Source organism: Silene latifolia, unplaced genomic scaffold, assembly GCF_048544455.1.
Source record: "Silene latifolia isolate original U9 population unplaced genomic scaffold, ASM4854445v1 scaffold_119, whole genome shotgun sequence".
Taxonomy (NCBI): domain Eukaryota; kingdom Viridiplantae; phylum Streptophyta; class Magnoliopsida; order Caryophyllales; family Caryophyllaceae; genus Silene; species Silene latifolia.
The window spans coordinates 857,087-881,462 of NW_027413127.1; the positions used below are offsets into that span (position 1 = coordinate 857,087).

Below are 24,376 nucleotides of genomic sequence, written 5' to 3' on the forward strand. Positions count from 1 at the left end.
TCAATCGAGTCGGGTCAGTTCAGGTCTCTCATTGATTTCGGGTAATTCAGGTCGGGTCGTGTTGTTTGGGAGGCCGGGTCCTTTTCGAGTTAAGCAGGTTAGGTTGTTTAGGGTCGGGTCAGTAAATAAGAGATAAAAAGTCATATCACGCCTTTTTGGTTCAATTAGAGTTATATTTTGTCAGTTATTTTCGGTTTTGGTGTTTTTGGATCGGGTGTTGGGTCAACTCGGGTTTCACATTACATTCGGGTGATTTAGTTCGGGTCAATTCCAAGTCTCGAGTCAGCCTGTTCGAATCAGGTTGCTTTTGGCAGGTCTAATTAAAATGCGCTTGCTTAACGCACAACACGTGCCCTGAGCATGGACTGGACCGCTCAAAACTAATGATATTTCTCGGTATTAAAACTAGTTGTATTTCACTTGTGTTGGGATCATATGCATCTCCATGTTTAAATATGGTTACGTATCACGGCATTTTCTTATCTACTATCGAGTATCGTATATGTTACATTCATATCGAAATATGCAATGAGCTGATGGTGCCGAATACTAATGGATGGGATGGGGACAAACTGTATCAGCTACTCCTTCCGTTCGAAGTACAGCGAGTTCAGGACATCCGTATAAGTTCGAATAGACCTCCCGACATTTGGTACTGGGGATTAGAAAAGGATGGGTTGTATACGGTCCGGAGCGCGTATAAAATGCTGGTTGGTGATGTGGGCGACATGGCGAGTGGGTCGGACTGGACTAGAGGGAAATGGTTGTGGAATCGGCTCTGGAACTTTTCGGTTTGGCCCCGTGTGAAACTCTTCTGCTGGCAACTGTGTAGTGAAGCACTCGCAACAAGAGCTAACATTGCAGCCCGAGTTGGAGGTGAGTACTCTCTTTGCTCTTTTTGTCATTTAAATGTTGAGTCGAGTCTGCATTTATTTCGTGACTGCAGGGTGGCTAAATGGGTATGGGACGGCTTGGGCCTGAGGGAGATGATCGACGTGATGGGGGGGGATGTGAAAGAATGGGTGGAGGGGTGTTGGAGGATTATGTGCAGAGAGGAGGGTGCGTTATTGTTAATGATAGGATGTTGGGCGATTTGGGAACACCGTAATAAGGTAATCTTCGACAATGCGGAGGTGGCTCCGGAGGATGTGGTGAGACGGGCGAAAGATGTTGCTCTGGAAGGTGTTGGGGATAATGAGGGTGAGAGAATAGTGGAAAGACGAAACAAACAGGGAGGGTCTAAGGGTGAGGATGGAACGGGATGGAGACCGGCGAAGGTGGGTTTTGTCAAAATAAATGTAGATGCGGGTGTGAAAGAGGGTGAAGGAGTAAGTACGGGTGTGGTATGTCGGGATGGAAATGGAGAAGTGATGTGGGGTGTGTCGACTAGCCGAGACCAGAATTGGGAGGTTCAGTTTGCAGAAGCGACCGCGATATTGGATGGCCTTGAAGAAGCAGCTGTACGTGGACTCCGCAAGGTGGAGATTGAGAGTGACTGCTTGCCGGTGATAGAAGCTATTCGAGATAAAAAGCTGGGACGATGCATGTTTCATCAATTACTAGAGGATATTATTGCTTTTAGTCTATCTTTTGAGTCTGTTATTTGGTCTTATGTAGGTCGAGTCAATAATTGTGTCGCTCATGAATTAGCTCATTGCGTTCCACGAGTAGTAGGAAAGGTTGTATGGGAGGATGGTCTTCCACCTTCTGCGAACACTGCTGTCATGTTTGATCGATTATTAATTGAGTAATGCCCTTAGGCATTTTTCTTCAAAAAAAAATATGCAACCTTGATACTACGAGATCTCCTGTACGTTGATTTACCCAACAATAACTCCATCTGAACACAAGCTTATAAAAAACAATTGTTGTAGCCAGGAGTCGAACCTGGAATCTCTTAGTCTGAAGATTTGCCAATGTGCTACTACAACTTTGTTGTTCAATTACTAGAAAGCAATATATTTATAGTCAAGATATAACACTATTATAAAGTATCCACTTCTCCCGATCCTACATTATAGAAAAACATTATTTAATTTTAAGATAAAATCTAGAATTATTATTTTCCGTTTATTCATCATCTATCAAAATACTTTAAAATTGTACTCCGTATATGTCATTTCTTAGGTAACGGATTTTCAAGAACACTAACTTAAAACTCGCACTAGTTTGTATCGGCATGTATAAAAGTATTTAAAAACTTTTTATCAAATTATGTTTGATGAAGCTGAAAAACAATTTCACTATTAACTTCGGAGTTTATCTAGCTTGACTCGAGTAAAACTCAGAAAGCAATCACTAAATATCCGAAGTATTACTGAAGGAACATGCAGAGAACCGAGATCACGCGTTCAAGATCTTCTAGCATTCTATAGAAGAGCAGCAATTATAGTTGAGAAAGGCCAACCAGTTACTATAAGAACATAACAAACTAAACAAAATCCATTCGCGACAAGTTACAGTCCGATTTAACAGTGGAAGATTATTCTACAAGTCAATTGCCATCGTCTGCGACTTGACTGTTTACAAACATCTCTCTCCGTAAACCACTGGATTCAAGATTAGACGCCCTGAATTTTAGGTCGGAGGTCACTCTATAATTAGGGTCCACTGAAGATGGTCTTGAGCTGGTATCCACAGAATTTGGCTTATTGAAGAAGCTGCTTCCTCCTCCTACGGGATATCGAGATGGAGACGTATACCTTCTTGGTGGGCCTCTCAGACCATTGTTCCTCAGCTCCATCATGTCTCCATTTCTGGATGATGAATCAGTAAATGACCTATCTCCACTTGTCGACGAGGTGGAGTTGAAAGGATCATCGGGACCCCAAGATGTAAGCGCTTCCTTTTTCTTCGCAAAGAACTGCCACGCGCCAAAGAGGAAAAGAATGAAAAACAAGACGGGGCTAGTCACCCACATCGTGTTGGATTCTCCTTTGAGAATCGGTAATTTTGAACGGTACATGCCTATGTAACCTCCACCAAGCCCAAGAACGACTAACTTTTCGCGATCACTAGCAATTAATGGTATTGCATGATTTGCATCCTCCCTCTTGTTTTCATCCTCCATCTGACTCGGAAGAAACGATGATTTTATATCCTCTATACCAGCAGAAAACGTAAAGCGAGGAGCGCCCGATCTGATATAATGCTGAGTCGAAACATTGTAAACATAAATCTTCTCTTGGCCGATGATTAGTAAGTAACCCTTAATTGCCTGAAAAGCAAGAGGTTCATCCATGTCGACTTTATTCCTAGATCTAACTCTGCATTTAAAGTTCATCACATCACCGAGTAATAATACATGAATCAAATCTCCAGACGATGTGAACCCGTATGCCTTGGATCGCTCGGTTGAATCAAAAACATAGTTTTTCACAACAGAATCATTTAATCCTTCACAACCAGTCTCTCTAATCTTCATCGTCCTCAAGTCCAGAGATCCTGCACCTCTTTCCATCAAAAACAAAAGCCGCTGCTTTAAGAAAACCAGCGGACGACTAGTCGGTACAGCCAACCCATATAACGTACCATTCTCCCGAAGAACCTTAATTTTACCATCCTCGTCAACTGACAAAATGTATTTAGATCTTCCAACCTGATGAACTTCCAAAATAGAGACGGGAGACCCAGTAGGCACAATTTCCCTAGAATCCAACGGCGCTAGCTTTTCCATATGGAGGGAGGAACTTAATTCCTCGGCCATCGAAGTCTCCCAAACCCTATGAACCAAAATAACCCCATTCCTATGTCCAGTAACTAAAACACTCTCATTCATAAAAGTCGACATATACGAGAGCATAGCTGTAATGGGTGATTCACAGAGAGTGTAAAACTCAACCAAAACATCTCCATTCCTAAGGAAGACATAAACCCTACCTCGATCATCCCCAACCGCAACATACTTATTAATTCCCTCATAATCTCTAAAGGGCAACACATTAACACTAGTAGCAATTGAATCCAAACTAACAGCTGAAATAAACTGAAACTTTTCAGACCAAAATGGACTGTACTTTGTTACAAAACCCGCCTTCTTCTTCGACAACCGATTCTCTTTCCCCTTATTATCCCCTTTAAAACCCTCCTCATCATCTTCAGATCTTCCCCCCTTTTCTTTCACAGTAGCTGAACAATGGGATTTTTTTGATGATTCATCAAATTTGGAGTCTAATCTATCAATCAGCACACTCAAATTCCTGACTAATTGTTCTAGCTTATCAATTTGAGACAAAGGAACTGAATCAATTACATCTAGGAGCTGCTGCTGCTGATGCTGATGCTGATTCTCAGAGTTTACAAAAAACCCACCAAAAAAAATAGCGAAAAAGACAGAAATTATAATAAAGAACTTGCCTTTTATAAGAGAGCTGCCCATTTTTAATTAGCATACTGCGATTGAAGAGTGAAAAAATCTCAATAAAAATGCAACAGATCTATCTACATAGTATTACTAACAATAGAACATAAGAACAAACAAAAACTACAGTAGGGTAATAAGAAAATAATGTAAGAAAATTGAAACAGTGAAAAAATCAAAGGTTGAAGGAGGAAGGAGATGATACCGTAAGAGGAGAGAGGAGAGCCTATTTTGATTCAGGAGGATATCAAGTCACACAGAGATTGATTTGTGTAAATGGTACACTTATTTTGGTCAACACAAAATCTCACTTTAGTCAACTATACTAGTTACTATCCGTTTAGAGTGGTAGACGGGTTAAATATGTCACTATTTTTATACAATTAGTCTTGCTGAAGACGGGTCGAAGCAAGTGACGGATAATGTCACTCACAAAACCCATGTGCTTCTCTCTCCTCTATTTGGGTCATTTGTGAGGGAAAATGGTATCCGTCACTCCAAAGTGACGGATACGTGCCGTCACAAATGAGATTTTGTGATTTTTATAATACTCTCTCCTATTCCGAATAACTGTCACATTTGGACAATGGCACGAAAATTAAGGAATGGAGTTAAAATAATGAAAAGCATTGTATAAGGGTAAGAATATATGAGTTAAATAATGAAAAATATTGAATATGATGGTTTAGGGGTGGTTGGGGTGGTAAATAAAGAAAGGGTTTTTCTAACCTATGTCCACTAGGCATAGGATAAGAAATAAAAAAAGGAAAGAATTAAATACTATTTTGTTGGAAAATTGCAATATCTCATCACTTTTACTTCTATTTACAAAAAACACATTTAGTTCTTTCCTTTTTTGATTTCTTATCATATGCCTAGTGGGCATAGGTTAGAAAAACCGATAAAGAAAAGAGTCAAGGGCAGGAAAGTCAAAAAACATGTTCAAATATGGCAAAAGGAACAGTTATGTGAATAGACGAAAATGGCAAATGGGACAGTTATTCGGAATAGGAGGGAGTAAGACACAAAACAAGTGAGGATGGTGGGTTATCTTATTACAAAAGTGGTGATATATTTAACTCGTCTATATCTTTAGACGGATATACTATCTGTAATGAGACTAATTAGTCAATTTATGCCCCCAATTGGATTTTAAGCAAATTTTGGGGATTTGGCCAAAATCCCAATTCTAAATTTTGGGGATTTGGCCAATTAATAAACTCCTATTATACCGTAGTACGTACAATTTTAACCAACATTAAACAAATGTGTGTATCAATGGTGATAATTCAAACAATTACAATAACAAACTCAAAAGAAAAAAAGAAAAAAAAAATTGTCAACCACACGTAATATTTTGATGACGGTCTATAACAACTTTCTTAATAAACCTCGTATAACATTATGTTAGATTTAAGCCTACTTTACATTCCTTTTATCAAATTGGACCCGAAAAATGCCATGTCTTACTCAATTATACTCCCTTTGACTCAAGACGACGTTTTCATTTTTTTTTCCTTAGGAAGCCTTTCATATTTAAGGTTGTTGACAAAGTCTAGGGGGTAACACCCGTGATTTAGTAGATTAGAAAAATTTAGGGAATATATAATACTCCCTCCTATTCTTAATAACCCTCCCCTTTTATGGGGCACGGGAATTAAGGGAGGGGAGTATTATATGGTAAAGTATTATAGTGGGGTAGGAGATTGGAGAGAGGGAAGATATTGTGTGATTAAAATAAGTATTGTTGTGTGGTAAGATGATTAAAATAAGTATTGTTGTGGGGTAAGGTGATTAAAATAAGATAAAATATGAGTATTGTGGGGTATTGTTGTGGAGTGGGTGATTAAAATAAGTATAAAAGTTTGCCAAATAAAGAAATAGGGAGAGTATTGTGAATAGACGAAAAAGGAAATAGGGAGAGTTATTTAGAATAGGAGGGAGTATCATTCTAAAATTACTAATATCACTCAATTTTGTGAGACAGTGAATAATTATATGCCCATAAACTTACCTTATAATATTGTGGCACTAACAAAAAGAGTAGTACCATTATCATTCCTCTAAATTTAAGGGTATTGCTTTTTCACATACGCCTTTTACTCTTTCACATACGTAATTTACAAGGTTACCCTTGTCATTTCTTCATCCTTTTCCCCAATCAATTATTTCTCTCCCTTCCCTAATCCCCTTCACCCATCTCCATTAACCACCACACACCTCCATTAACCACCATCTCGCCGGCCGCACTCCCCACTCCCCGCCACTCCGGCCGACACGATCCTCGCTCCGCCCTCGCCGACCACCCCCGCACCGGTCTCCCTTCCCCTGCGACTGTCGTACTCCCCTCCCATCCCCCTGCGATTCCGAGTCCGGCTACCACCGCACAACCCTCCTTCCCCAGCCCACCACCGGCTACCACCGCCACCATTATTATTATTATTATTATTATTATTATTATTATTATTATTATTATTATTATCTTTATTATTTACTCAAATTCGACAGTGGTTTACAGCTAACTGTCGTATTTGCCTTCCTAGTTCCCAATGTACATCAAGTCACTCTTTTCACTGTGATGTCATTTATAATTCGACAGTGGTTTACCCCATTGAATTTTTCTGGCAATTTCACCATTAAACATTGTCAGCACCACCATTATTCTTCTGGGTTTGGGTTTCGGGTTCGATGTTCGGATTCTCAGTCTTCTAATCCTCGGGGTTTTGGCTCTCAAGATGATTCCAATGTATGAATAATCATAGTTTTTAGTTAATTGCATTGTACTTTTCCGTCTCAATCATTTGTTTACATTTGATTAAAATACCCGTCACGAAGAATAAACAAATGATAGGAATGGAGGGAGTAATTATCAGTGGGATATATAAGCTACTGCATATACTTACTCGTATAATCTAGCATAGATCTTAGTGTGAACATTTAAAAACGCACGATCACAGGAATTACTTAGTAGTCCCTGCTAAAGTAAGACCCGACAGCTAATAGTAAAGAAGTCATCAGAGCTAACACAATAAGATTAAAGGGAGACCGGTGAAGGGAGATCGAAGAATTTGAAGAATTGTAATCCATTGTTCAAGTTTTAGAAGATTAGGTTTTAATTTTAGGAGAATGGTATATAAAAAACCTAATTTGTTTAGATTTAGGAAAAGGGTAGAGTATGGAAATTTTATGAAAAAAAAGTATGTGAAAGAGTAAAAGGCGTATGTGAAAGAGCAACACCTAAGCGATTGAGATAAATAAGATAGTTGGTAATATACTAAATCTTGGACATACTTGGATTTAGAGTTGTTCAGCGGTGTGGGCCAGCTCGGCCCAGCCCATATTAGTGGGTCGGTTTTTTCTAGCCCAACTCGCCTATCTACCCGAGTTGGGCCAGTTCTCCAAATTTTCGGCCCAGCTCGACTTGGCCCACAAAAACACTAAAAAAACACTATATGGGTCGGGTCCGGGCTAGACATTATGGGAGCCCAGCGCGGCACAGCTCAGCACGACCTCTTTTTAGTGCCGGGCCTAGGCCACAAAGTGACAGCCAGGCTGCCCCCAGCCCAGTGTACACCCTACTTGGATTGTAATCTTCTTCCTTGCGATCGGTACATCTCCATCTCCACACGACTTTGATTTTTTTTGGACGGATAATTTTAACTCAAATCGATATGTCACATGTATTATTCCACATTGAAAAATTAGTTTATAGTTGTCAACCGAATAAATCAAGGAGTTACTCCATCTACTGTCAATTTTAACCTCATTGAATTTATGAAACTTTGACAACAAAAGATTATATAGGTACGAAGGTCGATCATAGTGGAAGAAAAAAGGAGTAATTTAATAAAAGTTGTATTTATGAGGGTAATTGAGCCTTGTCAAATTATTAACCTTATACATTCAAGGTTTCACTGAATTCTTTACGCATTTTATTTTGGGTTATTCCATTTGATTCTTAACGTTTCACTTACAACTTTTCTAAATGACTATAATACCTTGCGTACCCCACTTGCTTTTATGGGGAAATATTAAAATTAATACAATATTTTCAATTGTACCCCGTAATAACCTAAACAACCATCGTTAAAGGATAAAAACCTCGCGAGATGCTTTTTTAAAAACTCGAGATAGAGCAGGCAAAAGTTAATCTCGCACAATAAAACAATAAACACTGGAGTATTTTGTAGAAGCTGAAAATTGGATGAATTGAGACCAACTAAGATCCTTCATGCCATAGATGTTACTTAAAGTCAAAGGTTTGCCTCGAAATTGCAAAACGCTATATATAAAAAAACGGAGGAAGTATTTGATATCCTTGGAAGTCTGAATAAACATTATTGTGGTTCTTTAATTTTTATGTCATAGATGCTACTTAAACGTTGATCGAAAAATGAAAGTAAATGTAAATCACTGACAAATAAATCTTACTACATAAATCATTAAATCATACGAACTAAGTTCGAAAGTCAAGTGTATTAAGTACAATAAAATATTTAACTCGAATACAATAATACAAATGTAATTTGATCAAATTAACAAATAAATAAGCGACGTAACTCAACAATAGTGACAGTAGAAATTAAAATTCATGTATGATGCGTCTTCTTCAAAGGCTCGACCATGACAGTGCCAATGCTAAACCCGCAACTAGATAGACGAGACTGAAATGATATACATTTGAGGCTCCATTCTTCCCTGGTGAAGGTTCCCCGGCCATTGACGCCATTGGGGACATTCCACCTGAAATCAAGTCACAAATTGATCGAGTTATTATTAGTCGAGAAGTCGACCATTAGGTCATACAAAAACACGGTCCCTCAAAATGGTCCGATGTAAGCAACTTTTATATTTTTATGTTGATTTGACATAGACGACATAAATTGTGTCTCATCTCGTGTTTCAGTCCTAAGTTATAAATGAAGTTTTAGAAACTTAATTGTGTTATGACGTATCAAAATGAGATCCGACTCATGGCATTATATTGAAAAACCAATGAATCACGACCTCGACTCATGGCACCATATTCACGACCGTGACCTCGACTCACGATAATACACTATTAGGGTTACCTGATGAAGGTCCTTCAGTTGATAATGGTGCCCCTACCGGTGCTCCCATAGCCGCCATAGGTGCTCCAACTGGTATCCCTACCACTGTGCCAAATATATTTAATCAATAATCTAACAAGTAAAAAAAATTAAATATATGTCGTTATCGACTGGTACTATATTTCATAATCATACACTCGCCTGCTTATTCAAACTCCACAAATACAATAATTTTTTAAAATGTACTCCGTATCATAAAAATAAGTCGATATCCAATGTGATTGATATGTTTCTCATTCTCTATTCTCTTACGACTAAAATTATACTTCTTCCGAATATTCTTTTCTAGTGAAAAAAGGAAATAAAGCTGTTCAAAAATTTTTTTTGTTAATTTTATTGATCTCACTAGTTTACAAAAACAATTTTAATATGGTATCCTACACAACAGTCAATTGCGGCCTACAACGGTGCATTAAAAGTGTACACACAACTACAAACGTACGTTGTCTATAATTTCAGACATTTAATTCAAGACAATCCAACTTATTTACATTTCCAGTGACGTTAAAATTTCAGAATTGTTAGATTTTCGAATATCGTCTTATATTCTATAATTTGTGTTTGGAGTTTCTTCAGATTATGACAGAGTAATATACGTACATTTATTCATTTAATTATAAAGTAATTTTTCGAGTAATTTTCTTTGCTTCGCTTGGTTAGCAACGAGAGGGAAGAAAATCGAAGAGAAGAGAATTAGTATCGGAATAAACCATTTTCATTTTCTTCTAACTTCATTCTACTAGCCAAATAAATGAAATTAATCTTCACCCATTTATCAATATACATTCATAATTCATGTAAACAATGTACCAAAAAAAAAAACCACGTAAACAAAGAGTAAAACAGTGTAACCAAACTACCCTACCGAACATTTTTTACTATTTTAAGGCCTATAATCTTAATCAAATATAGATCCATAAAATAAAGGGGATTAATTTGTACATTAAAGCGAAACCAGGATTTTTGGTTGGTGGACAAAAATATTGGTGAGTATAATTTATAAATTAATTACAAAAAAAGTAAATTACAAAAATCAAAATTGTTAACCAAACTTTTTATTTTCCTTGATCAAGGATGTGACCTCCTTGCTAACCCCTAGTTCCGCAACTAATTAGATTAATGGTAATTTTACGAATCATCGATCTAAATAAAATCGTCACGTCATCTCTCAGAGTCAATCTAAATATGTAACCTTAACATTTTCACTAACTTTTTTTGTTTCAAACTCTAAATTTTTATCTTAAACTATATTGTACTCTTTCTGTCTCAGATCTCAATTATTAATTTACCTTTTTTATTCATTAAATCAAAGGTAAATAAATAATTAAAGTGGACGAGCATTACTATATCCAACGGAACATGATCATATTGTCAAATTGTCAATTAAATGATAATGTAGTTATTTTCAACTAAAATCTAAAGCTAATTAAAGACACAACTAATTAACTACCCACAATAAAAATAATTGATTTAACACCACCATAAATTCTTGTTAAAGACGATCATATCAGTATTAAAATTAAAACAAATCAGAGACTAACAAAATATTTGCCATATTAGGCAAGTGTGAGCATATCTTACCCGTTTTTAGATTTAAGACAGATATTAAACAGAAATAGCAATACTTACATGAGCATATCTGACCCGTTTTTTTTCTGGTGTAAAGTGATAACTAACTTTTTTTGTTTCAAACTCTAAATTTTTATCTTAAACTATATTGTATCTTTCTGTCTCAGATCTCAATTATTAATTTACCTTTTTTATTCATTGAATCAAAGGTAAATAAATAATTAAAGTGGACGAGCATTACTATATCCAACCGAACATGATCATATTGTCAAATTGTCAATTAAATTATAATGTAGTTATTGTCAACTAAAATCCAAAGCTAATTAAAGTCACAGCTAACTAACTAACTAAACACAATAAAAAAAAATTGATTTAACTTCAACACAAATTCTTGTTAAAGACGATCATATCAATCTTAAACATAAAACAGATCAGAGACAAACAAAATATTTGCCATATTAGGCAAGGGTGAGCATATCTGACCCGTTTTTAGATTTAAGACGGATATTAAACAGAAATAGCAATACTTACATGAACACATGCTAATAGGAGGAGTAGTAAGTCCACAAACTTGAGGCAATTTTAAAGCTTTATTAATATCCAATTCCACAGGTAAAGCTGAAGTATTTCCAAACAATTGACACAAACACAAAGGATTTGTATCCAACATTCCTGCTAATTCAGGGCAACAAGGTTTCTCAGGCTTCTTTGTCGTACTCCCTTTTTCGACGTACGACAAACAATCTGTCATGTTATATACCAATGTCATGCAGTCTGGTACTCCTGTCCCCGGCCCTGGTGCTGCAGCCGGGGACGGGGACATTACCGTTGACTGCATTGGTGCTTGACCTTTTACCTTTACACTACTGATCGATATTAGGGCAATTATTAAAATTGCCCATGTTAAAGTTTCGCGAAAGTTTGTCATCATACTTAATTTTTTAGACTTTTAATATTTTTTTTGTTAGATTTCGAGGAAAATGGGATATAATGATGTGATCTGTAAATGTTGGTTGGAAATGTTGTATATTATAGCGATATTCATGATAAGAGGGCACAGCTAAGATTTAATAAATGCAAATCTAACGGCTAACTAGTTTATGGTTCGAGTTATCAATGAGCTCACCTTGTTTGTTTTCTCTTTGCCTCTTCCATGAAATATGCCGTGATTATTTCATACTTCTCTTTTCATTTTCTTTAATATTTTTTTATGGAAAATGATAAATATAATCCACTGAGTTGTATTTAAACATTTAATATCCTTCTATATTTAGTTGGATGTCACAATAGTGGAATGCTCGTCCCTTAGCAGCTTATTGTCTGCTAGCTCTCTTAGCAGGGTATTAATTTAGAAATTAGAAAGTAATTACACATAAATCAATGTAATTGATGCATATATTAACTATTTATTTCCTCTTTTAGTTGCTTGTATTTATCATAACCCTTTTTTTTATTTAATTAAACTAATTAATTTTTTTTGGGTATTAAGATATTAAGATTAATTAGTTATGTTTAATGTCATGGATTAAGCTATTTTATTCAGTAGTTATTGCGTAAGACGGTCTTATATTGTAAAATGGTCTCATTGTGTAGAAAAATAACCCATTTATTTTTATTTATTTTTGGTGACGAGGGGTTGAATCCCCCCGGGCACATGCAATACCCTGCAAACCACGTGTGCCATGTAAGACATCCTTTAGGATGACAGAATCGCAAAGACTCCGTGTAGGGAGTCGAACCCGGGACCTCTCAATTCGTTGTCATTTCAACGCTTTGAGGCACTCCCGCACTCCACTACACTCAAGCCACTTTGGTTAAAATAACCCATTTATATTAGTAATAAATGAACAGTTTTTTTACAAAGTAGGTGTGAGACCGTCTTATACTATAATTTGTGATTTTATTTGATCACATTATGGTTTATTTTGATAAATCTAATTAATTGTGTTTCTTTCTTTAATCTTTTGGGTTTGGTGTCAAATTTGTCAATGTGTCATGGTCTAAGCTCTTTTGTTTTATCAAATTATTGCTTATCTACGAATATGGAATTTACGAAGTTGATTGAACAAAATTGAATTTCATAATTTTGAAAAATAAAAGTATATTGAGTTAAACTGAGCCTCTTGAACCGGTTTTTTAGACACTGCAGATATGAACAGGTAGAGCGTTATCTCTTATCTCGCTCTATAAATAAGATAAAATTATGTTAATCAGAAAGTGCATTATTAAATAAATGTATAACTTAATTTTTTGCAATTTTTTTTTTTTTGGTAATGCAATGGACAAAAAAGAACAAATTCTCTCATTAAGAGTAGAGGCAAGTCACATGTGATCACATATGAAAACAATGACATGTTGAGAAAGTATACTTTTTATTTTTGCTAGTTAGTGATCAATTGTTGTACCTAAATATGAAAAGGGAATATTATACTAAAATAAATAATGAAAATCCCTACATTGCAATAAAGGTTAGTATGAATGAATGCATGGCCATCCAACAACTAAACTGGCCTCCTAAATGCAATTCCCACATGCAATGCTGGACCACATCTTTTATTGAACAAGAAACCTACAATTTAGAAAACCCAATTTCTTGTCTCAGCCGTCTAAAACAGTAAGACGGGAATTTGTGACCATTTTATGATCAAATGTAACCAAAATAGCTTAGTCAGTGTTATAGCCTATGTTGACTTATTTTCCAAAATGGTCACATTTCGCTGTCAAATGATTACAAAATCTCATCTTATTGTTTCAAACCAAAATGGCCCATCTGAAACGAGACCTACTCTAAGAAATTACACATTTGCTCTTTACATATAAGACGGAAAAAGTCTCCATAATCGCCTTAGTATATCGAGCAGTTGTTTTTCAGAACAAGCTAAGTCAACTGTGTAATCGTATCAATCGAGTTTGAACTCGGTATTAGTACTATCGCAGTAGTGTTAAAACTCAATGTGAGAATCTAGTTTATAAGGGTGGTTCGTGCTGGAATAGGTGATACGTCAGAAGATAACAAACTGATGACTCGAGTTTCTTCTTCATTGTAATGTTTGTCGCTTCACTCCACATTTCAGCAATCAATTTTCACTACCAACAAAGTTATTTTAAGACGAAGTGATATTTTTATCTGGTGTAAAGAGAGACACGGTTTAAACCCAGGTCATAAGTACTACCGCTCATGACATTGCCGACTAAGCTAGTTGACAACGGTAAACAAAATGATATTTAGTTACGTTATGCAACACCTACCGAATTAATTAGGGAAATGCATCAACTTCCTTGGAAATCGAATGAATCAACGCAAAAGAGAGAAGTCAAAACGTAACCATACAGGTCGAATTAACACTAAAGATACCAAATGAATGGCAAAAGTCCAATTTATCAACCTAATATCACATTCACATACATGGGAAATTTCCCGGCGAAATATAAGAATTTTAAAAAAACAATCTTGACATCACAAGTCAGATCTCAAGACAGACGACTGTGTGCAATAGAGTCGAAAAATGGCTTGATTCTCAAAGCCTGTAAATACACTAAAGAGTCACAGAGTGCTGGGGAACACTACAACATAGTCAGTAGCCAGCACAGGGCTCCTCTGGTAGAAAACCGCAGAGGAGAATCATGTTTACAAACTCCTGTAATCGATAACAGTGACTTCGTCCTCAGGAGCATCCAAATCTTGGTAGCTGCATACACAATCCGAAAAAAAATCCTTAGGACTTTCAATTACCATGTTTCAAAAGTGGGATTCAATGGAGCCGAAGACTCGCTTTTTTTTCAACTTTGGTTGACTTTTTTAACTTTGGTTGACTTTTTTTTTCAATCTAAAAACTAATAACACTGGCACATCATCAAACAAAAGAAAAGGAGAGAAACTGCATCCGCATCCTCAGACCATACTTCTCACCTACGCACTAGGAAAATAACGCCAAAAGAGTAACAGAACCTAAGGATGACGTGTTTCCTAATACACCAAATATAAGTCCAGTGATTTTTTTTAGAAGCAATCTGAATGATTAGTGACCTTCGTTTTCAGACTGCATTGCAGCTACAAATAAAATTAATTATTGTAATATAGTATGAGCATGGTGAGGACATGGAGAAGAGATATATAATGCAGAAAGGACAGAAATACCTTCGCAGGCGTCTAGGATCCTGACGGAAAGAAGGTGGTAAAATGATTGGGGGACCAGCACGCCCATTTCTTCCCGGCTGTTCAAACGGAGTAGCGCCACCTTGCTCACGCATCATCCGCATTGCAACATCAGGGGGTGCTGGAACAAAAGGTCCCAGGGGGCTGCATCACAATTATAATGACCACAGGCTCAGACATTTAAATTCAGCAAGATAACAAAAAGAGCTTAACACAAGCCCTTAGCTTACATAAGGGACTTAAAATTCATTTAGGTAGTGTTTGGAAATATGGAATAGATTTCATTTTCATGATTTCAATTGTAGAAACTCAAATGTTTGAATTTAATTCCAAATCCAATTCCAAAATTGCGTTTGGGAAACCCATGGAATTGGAATTGGAATTGGAATTGGAATTGAACTTGGGCAAACGGATATGGGTCGAGGAGGTCATTGGATGTTTTATATTTGGAAAAATTATATTTGTCTCGGAAAATATTTGCGATCGGAAAAAATATCATAAATAAAAATATTGTGATGAAATTTGCGTCACAAAATAAAACGTAAGAAGTGATGGAATTGAAATGACTACTATATGGTAGGTATTTGAGAACCCCAAATTTTAACTAGCTTGGAATTGATAAGGAATTGAGTCAATTCCAATTCTAAATTCTAGGGGTTACCAAACACTTGAAATGTCTCAATTACGGAATTCAATTCCAATTCAAGGTTCCCAAACATACCATTACAGTAATTCCCATACTGCACTAGAGTGAGTTCCATTAACAAAAAAACACAATGAAAGGCAAAAAATTTATTCAAGTTTTTAATAAATGCTTGAGTTGGTAACTGCATTAAAAACCACCTAATGACTCTAGTTGACAGAAATTTCACTTAGCCGTGCACAAAGCGAAGATATTCCAAAAGGCCACACTCGTGCAGCAAAACAGGCCAGGCAGAAACACAAGAGAAGCGGTCAAAAACTGACTAAGAGCTTACCCGGCACCAGGAACGGGCATCAATAAAGGAGGCGGTCCCATATCAGTGGTAAATGTGGCAACAGGCACACCCTGTCCAGGAAAGTTATCGAAGATTGGTTCATCGGAATTGCCCTTGTCCTGACCATCATTATCGGATGCCGGGAAATCAGGCTGATGATTTTCTGGCCTTTCAAATCGCTCGCCATTATTTCGGTCTCGATCTCTACGGTTTCCTCTATCATCCTTCATACGATTATCGACACCAGGTCTTCGCCTTTGCTGCTGCTTGTCCTTCTGTGAGAAGCAAGAGCAAGGTGCTTACAATCAATCAGCAGCAATAAACAGCTGTGCGTAAAAACCCTTGAAATTTTTCATAGAAATTGAAAGCTACTAGTTTACTAGACTTTTGAAGCAGTACAGCAAGCCAAAAATTCAGGGTTAGACAGAGCTTAAACTAGCTTAGCATGCCAGGATACACACTAAATAGAATTAGAAGATAAGGTCACATGTCATATACCAAAACCACATCATCAAACTGAAGAAGCATACCGGCACAAATTGCTGCATAACAGGTTGCCCACCGGGAGCATCTGGGTCACTGCCAGAGAAATAAATATCAGACCAAGAACACAATTTGCAAAAGATGATAAGCAGAAACCAACAGAAGCAGTACATACGTCATGTAATTCTGAAAATATATATCTTCACGCACTTTGGATGTGAGCTCCATCACAAGTTCAGGGTGTTTAAGTTTTAGATGCTTCTGAACAAATTCAGAAGCATGGAAGAGCTTTGTGCAACCCTTGGCCCCACAACCATACTTCCAACCATATTTTTCATCCCTAATTTTTCTAACAAAGGGATCCAGAGCTTCAGCAGCTGCTGCGTCTATCTTCTCTTTCGCTGTCATAGACTCCAACGGATCCAGGCTGTGCATCCTGTCTTGCCAACGTGAATCAAGCTTCTTCTCCCACTCTACTGCCTGACTTGAAACATCGGAATTCTTCCCCTCACCTCTCACATGACGGAGACCCTTAGGTTCAGTCGTTTCAATCATACCATAATAATCCACACCGTGAACACGCCACAGATAAGTCAGAAGGGTATCTAGAAGCTCAGTGCCTTCAAGGCCCTTGACAGAAGTCAATCCACGAATTATTATCACGGGACCAATGGATCCACTATGCGATCTCTCCCTGTTCATTTTGTCAGTATCATCTTTAGATAAAATATTATCTTCGATTCCCTTTTCAGTGTCCAGTTTGGTTACAAGGGCTTGAGCTAGTTCAATATCAATTTGGATCCGTTTTGGTTCAGAGCTTATAGTTGGAGCCTTAGGGGCAGCTGACAGATCAGCATTCTTTGCCGGAAATCGCCCATGCCGCCTCCTTTTACCATCTGTTTCATCATCTGAGTTTGGTTCACTTGTCTGGCCCGATTTATTGGCATTGGCACCAGGACCTCTGCAAAGACATCGACAAAAATAAAAAATAAAAAACTTGTTCCTAATATTAATTTAGAGTATTCGTGAAATTACCACAGCAACAATTAACTTAAAGATGACTAGAGATCTTACAGGTCCAGGCTACCACTATGCAAATCAAGCAAAAAATCCTTTGCGACTTTGCGAGCGAGTTCATTCCTCCTACATAGATAGAATTTGTAAATGACGTACACAATCTATATCATGATAGAGTATAGTTCTTCCTTGAAAAAAAAACAGCAAGGTAAGGATTTACCACACTCCCAAAACAAATTTGCATACCTTTCTATGACCGTCAACAAATTAGTTGGGTGATACTTGTTCCTCAACCTGAATCAGAAGCTAAACATTTAATAAACACAACATAAACAACACGAAACACAATTGACTACAAAAGAACAAAAAATTTAGTACCATTCTTCATCTTTGTGAGCTTCAAAGTAGGTACGTTTCTGAGTTGAAATGTACTCGGATTTGTACTCCTGATATCTGAATACCAAGTTTCTCAAAAAATTAATTTTGTGAGCATCTAAATTTATATGAGCCTAAGAGAAAACAAGAAAGATAAACTTTATACCTGCGCTCCGCTTCAGATGGTAATACATCATCTTCAAGTTCTTGAATAAATTGCTTGTAAGACATGAGACCCTCCCTAAAATAATTAGCAAATATACAATCAGTGTTGAATAAGACATGCAAAGGGGTGCAATCGTGCTGTGAAAATGCAACAAGTACCAGAATATACGAAACAAAGCAGCAACGTGAAAAACAACCAAGTGATGGGTGAAGTTGAAACTATTGCATTCAAGAACAACTGGTCCAATCTCATAAAGAGGCTAAGGCCAATTTTAACAAATACGCACATGAGTAACATAGAAGTTAACATCAGCTGCATAAATAAAAGCAATTTTACAGTACACTGCTAACCTCTGCATATTCCCTGCATTTGAAGGGTCACCAAAACCACCACGTCCAGCATCCCAATCTGCATAGCACATAAAACCACAAATGGAAAGAAAAAATTTAACATCTCTACGTAGCACATAAGCTAAAGAAACAAGGTGAAAGAGTATTAGAAATAACACAATATTTTACAAAAGACACTTAAGCCTAACCAAGTGCTTTGGAGAGGCAAGTAAATTGATTTATAATCCGTTCATAAGCCTAGTAATTATGTACCCTTGTCATGTTTGAGAACCTGAAATGAAGGTACCTTTGAGTGTACACCACCAACGAACACAAATACAATGTGGACTCATCTTGGAAAATAGTGCTAAAAATGGTTTGAGAAGAAACCCTCAATCTAACCATTTAAAACACTATTCTTCAAGAACTGTCCAAACCATGAAATTATCGCATTTTCTGTAATCCTCAATAAGCATACGCGACGTGCATAGGTACATGCTAAAAACCATAAATAATCCATTCCAAAGCAGTTTTAAGTCCACCGACTCCAGTCTTTAATCAATCATGATATAGAGCTGCAATGTATACCAGCCTTGTTCATAGCAACATTCACTAATCTAAACTCTAAATCCTAGGGCTCACACTTTGTTCTTGAAAGGTAAGAATGTCCATGCCTATAACTTGATACGCATGATATGTACATCACTGTGGACTAAGCAGGCTGAAATATATTTACCAGCGCCAAACCGGGCTCAGCGGACCACCTTTCACAAGTCTTTTAACTCCCAGAACTCAAACAGAGGGATCTCAAAAGAACAATCTCCACAAACCAGGAGAGACGCATCTACGTACCTCCCTATTCATAAAGTAGTTTTCTATGCTTTCACAGTTACACTATGTGTGCAGTGGAAAAGAGGGCGGGAGAAAAAATTTAATGTCAAGTTACCGTTGACAGGACTCAATATTTACAGTTCTTCAAAATGCATCTGAAACCAGATTCCATGCATGAAAAAAATGTTGTCAACCTGTTGTAGTCCCTTTACACCCTTAAAAACGACATTAAAAGTACTGCAAAAGCAACGCAGCCACCAAATTACACCTGTAGATGCTTTGAGAAGACTGCAACTAATATTATATGAAATAAATCAGCAATGTTACCCACTTGTGGCTGGGTAAGGAAGAATTGGATATACCGTCAATGCAGCCCTGACCACTGTGTTAAGACGAAGACCTTTTTTTGGATGACCCATAATAAGAACTACATTATAAACGACATCAATCAACACACTATTATGATTTATGATCCTAGAAATATCTAAATGCATCAACATTATTACTCGGTATATTCATGAGATATGTACAAGATTTCAATTATTTGCCACCTTTGTAATCATGTATTCAGCACTAATCATCCTAATTTCTAAAACTCACCTAAACAAAAGAACACAGAACATCAACAAAGCAAATGAAACATGTCGATTTAGGCAAACACAATGCCCTAGTGCAAAACAAAATTCAAACTACAATGAACAAAAAAATTACCAGATGGACCATCAGGATAGCCACCGTGTCGAAATCTACCATGAGGCCTCTCATCTCCATAGCCTGGCCTACCACCGCCCATTTCACGGTCATAGCCACCAGGGTGATCATATCCAAACCTATGATGTAATAACACTCTCGTAAATAAACATAACACAAACTTCAATACGAATAGAAATAACATTCCATACCAGCTCCAAGATAGCAAAAAACAAGAAAAGGCAGTAGCCAATGCAATTATAAACGGCAACACATGCTGTGAAATGAAAAATAAGGCATAAACAATACGCTTTCCTAGAATCAAATCAATAGCTGTGATACCAAACCTTGCAACGAAACACGTAGAAAAATTGGCCAACAGTTGGAATACGAAAGCACCAATTACTCCAGAAGAAAGTGCAAAGTAAAAGAAGACACATCAAACCAAGCGAATTCATCACAAATTAACACGTATCATCTATCATCTATCATTTACAACAATAAAGACTGATTATTTGTACGCTGAATATCATCACAATATATATATATATAACACTATAATCTGATGAATTTGCCAGGAATGATATTCATGGTAGATGTAATTAGCACTATAGTAGTCCACTTGATGGCTGTCATCCTGTAGATCAAAGGCTGTGTTTAGTTGTGTGGTTCGTTTCTGTTTTAAGTTTTCTAAGCAAATTCACCAAAGTTATCACCGCCTATTATTAAAATAAGTTAACGACCGAACATTTAAAACGACAATCATTTTGTCAAAAAATCCAATAAATAAAATCAGCATGAAATATAATTATGAAATCAAATACCGAAACAAAACAGACAAATTAAACACAGCTACCACAGTCATCAAGTGGACTGCCAACTACATCTAGAATCAATATCATTCGTATAAATTTCATCAAATTAGCACATTATCGTCTATAATTCAAATAAAATATAGAATATTTGTAATTGCATTAGCATCAAATCTCACAAATCAAAAACTGAAACATTAAACTACAACTTTCGACTACAACCATCATAACCACCACAAGGACACGAACCCGTCATGTTCATCAAAGCATCACAAAATCCTCTATACAACAACAACAACATCAGAGCCTTAATCCCAAAATGATTTGGGGTCGGCTGACATGAATCATCCTTTAGAACCGTCCATGGGAGAACCAACACCTCAAAATGCGAGAATATAGAAAAGGAAAAGTGAAAAGCAAAAGGGGAGAAACATAATACAAAAGCCAAGGTAAACTTATAAGTTTTAAAATCGAAGTCCGGATTTTTTTTATAAAAACCTAGAATTTAAATCGTGAATAAAGATTAAAACGATTTTGAAAACCGAAGTAAAACTTAAGGGTACAGACTACCTTAAAAGTGAACCAAGTATTAATATATAAGAAAGTTGTTGGTAAAAAGGTGTAATAAATCCGAAAAGAACAAATAAATTTTTAAAAATTAAATAAAAACACTAAATATTTCAAATAACATTAAATACTAAAAATCCACATGTATCATTTCCCTCCATTGAGCCCTCTCCATCACCATCCCCTCATCAAGCCCGAGAAATCTCATATCGTGCTCTACCACTCTCAGCTATGTCTGTTTAGTCTCCCTCTACCCCTAGCAAATAAAAAAAAAAACAAGCATTTGCAACTACATTCACTATTAAACACTCCATAAACCAAACCAACATCAAATAACATTACGAAACCGAAAACCAAAACAAATCAAACAAAGTTAAACCAAATCTGCCACAAGGACCATGCCTACCATCAAAATCATCACTTTATCCTCTTTCACTCAAATAGCAATAAACACTGAGCACTTACCGCATTCACCATAAACATTCAGCAAACCAGTCCAATAAGATAGATCAACATTAAATAACCTTACGAAACCAAATCAAACAAACTAAACCACAACCTTCGATGATCAACTGACAAGTCCATAACCATTACAAGGACAACGCCAGCAATCTGATTCATCAAAATCATTACATTATCCTCTCTCACTCAAATAACATAAACACCCAGAAACTTTGCAATTGCATACACCACTAAACATTCCACATTACCACAAACCAGTCCAATAAACTAATTAAGCATCAACTAGCACTACAAAACTGAAAACCAACAGAAATCAAACAAAATTAAACCACAACCTTTGATTACCACCACCATAACCGCCACAAGGAGCATGCCTACCATCAAATCCATTAAAACTATCACATTATCATCTATCACTCAAATAACTTAAATATTATTCATTTGCTACTGCATTCACCACTATATATTCCACGAACCACACCACTAGACCAAATCAACATCAGACGACCTAACGAAACCGGAAACCAGAAAAGAAACAAATTAAACCACGATCTTCAGTTACCACTTACCACCACCATAACCACCACGAGAACCACGCCTACCATTAAATTCATCAAAACTATCACACTATCATCTATCACTAAAATAACTCAAGACACTGATAATATGTAACTGCATTCACCACTATACATTCCACGAACCACACCACTAGACCAATCAACATCATCAAACAACCTAACGAAGCCGGAAACCAGAAACCGAAAATCAAACCCCAAACTTTCAATTACCACCACCATAACCACCACAAGGACCATGCCTACCACCAAATACATCAAAACTATAAATTATCCTCTATCACTCAAATAACATAAACACAAGGCATTTGCAATTGCATCCACCACAATATTCCACAAACCAGTTCGATAAACTAAATCAAGATCAAATTACATTACGAAACCATAAACCATACCAAATCAGACAAATTAAAAATACTGCTACTACAGCCATCAACTGGACAGCTAACTACATCGACTGGTATCAAAATATTCATCAGATTATCACATCATCATTCACATAACATATACATTGAGGGGATCTTCCTTACTAACTTACTTGGCTGAACATTTGTAACTGGATCAACATCAAACACCGTAACGAAAACCGAAACAAATCACACAAATTAAACCACGGCCTTCGAATACCAACACCTAAACCACCAAGAGAACCAAGCCTAGTTACCTAGCATCAAATTCATCAAAACTATCACACTAACATCTATCATTCAATTCAAATAACATAAACTACTTATTTACACTTGCATTCAACACTAAACATTCCACATAACAGTCCAATAAACTACATCAACATCAAATAAGGTTACGAAACCGTAAACCTAATAAATCAAACACAGCTACCATAGCCACCTAGTGGAATGCTCACTACATCTAGCATCAAAATCATTCATATAAAATTCAATTTATCAGATTATTGCAATCAATCAAATAACAAACATTGAACACTATTTACTACATTAACACCAAACAACGTAACGATACTGAAAGCCGAAAACTGAAACAAATCAAACAACCTTCGATTACCGCCACCATAACCACCACGATTCCCACGACGTCCATCAAAATCATCTCTTCTTCGCTTAAACGGCGGATACGGCGGAGAACCACGACGAGGATGCGGAGGCGGAGAATTATGTCCGTTATCATTATACGGCCGTCGATCACGATGATAAGGAGGAGGACTAGGACTATGTCTTCGCTTATAATCTCGATTATTCCTATCCATATACCGAGGCGGTCGATCGAAATCACGATCATCTCTTCGTTCGCGCGAATCACGGTCACGACGGCGAGGTGGAGGTGGAGGCGGCGGAGAGTCGGCGGTAACGTCGTCGGAAGGTTTGGAAGATGTGTCTTTCCGGTCGCTGCTGCGGCGTCGATCGGAGGTTTCGACAGGGAGGTTGAGAACTTCGGCCATGGCGGTTTTTTTGGGGGGGAAAATTGGAAACCCTAGAAATTCTGGGATGAGAGTGAAGAAGGGAAGGGGATTGGGTTTGGGTTGGATGAGGGAAAAGGGAAATTAAGTGATCCGGTTCGAAATTGATTTACTGCTTTAACGCGTACGGGTTTTTAGAGGGGTATAGCCCGGTTTTTTATAGTACAGGTTGTAAATTGGTCAATGGCGTCTGATATGGGTTGGGCCAGGTCGGATATTTTTAATTGGGTCGGGTTGGATCATTTCAGTCTCGAGTTTATTTTGAGTGACTTGTCATATCCGATCGGTCAGTTTTGGTATGGATCATTTTAGGTCGCGTTGCTAAAACTAAACTTGGCAAACGGGTTAATCAGGTCGGGTTAGGGTCGGATTAATTTGAGTTCAGGTTGTTTGGGATTGCAAGAATTCGGGGTGGGTTGGGTTGGGTAGGGTCATTCCGGGTTTAGGTAATTTTCAAGTGG

General features: G+C 37.0%; 3 protein-coding genes across 3 annotated transcripts; all 3 read right to left on the reverse strand.

Annotated features, from left to right (window-relative positions):
- Positions 1 to 2,386: 2,386 nt before the first annotated feature.
- LOC141637582 (putative membrane protein At1g75140) lies at positions 2,387 to 4,654 on the reverse strand. The gene is made up of 2 exons (XM_074447085.1): positions 4,566 to 4,654; positions 2,387 to 4,392 (listed from the first exon to the last, which is right to left on the reverse strand). The coding sequence occupies exon 2, from the start codon at positions 4,376 to 4,378 to the stop codon at positions 2,495 to 2,497; it is 1,884 nt and encodes a 627-aa protein (XP_074303186.1). The 5' UTR covers positions 4,379 to 4,392; positions 4,566 to 4,654; the 3' UTR covers positions 2,387 to 2,494.
- Positions 4,655 to 8,774: 4,120 nt separating this feature from the next.
- Positions 8,775 to 12,169, reverse strand: LOC141637504 (non-specific lipid transfer protein GPI-anchored 12-like). Its single transcript, XM_074446977.1, has 3 exons — positions 11,572 to 12,169; positions 9,433 to 9,516; positions 8,775 to 9,103 (listed from the first exon to the last, which is right to left on the reverse strand). The coding sequence occupies exons 1-3, from the start codon at positions 11,969 to 11,971 to the stop codon at positions 8,970 to 8,972; spliced, it is 618 nt and encodes a 205-aa protein (XP_074303078.1). The 5' UTR covers positions 11,972 to 12,169; the 3' UTR covers positions 8,775 to 8,969.
- Positions 12,170 to 14,350: 2,181 nt separating this feature from the next.
- Positions 14,351 to 24,023, reverse strand: LOC141637505 (serrate RNA effector molecule-like). Its single transcript, XM_074446978.1, has 12 exons — positions 23,494 to 24,023; positions 20,086 to 20,204; positions 18,565 to 18,622; positions 18,215 to 18,289; positions 18,052 to 18,126; positions 17,920 to 17,967; positions 17,731 to 17,799; positions 16,832 to 17,617; positions 16,704 to 16,752; positions 16,174 to 16,448; positions 15,179 to 15,340; positions 14,351 to 14,729 (listed from the first exon to the last, which is right to left on the reverse strand). The coding sequence occupies exons 1-12, from the start codon at positions 23,895 to 23,897 to the stop codon at positions 14,669 to 14,671; spliced, it is 2,181 nt and encodes a 726-aa protein (XP_074303079.1). The 5' UTR covers positions 23,898 to 24,023; the 3' UTR covers positions 14,351 to 14,668.
- Between the last annotated feature and the right edge of the window lie 353 nt (positions 24,024 to 24,376).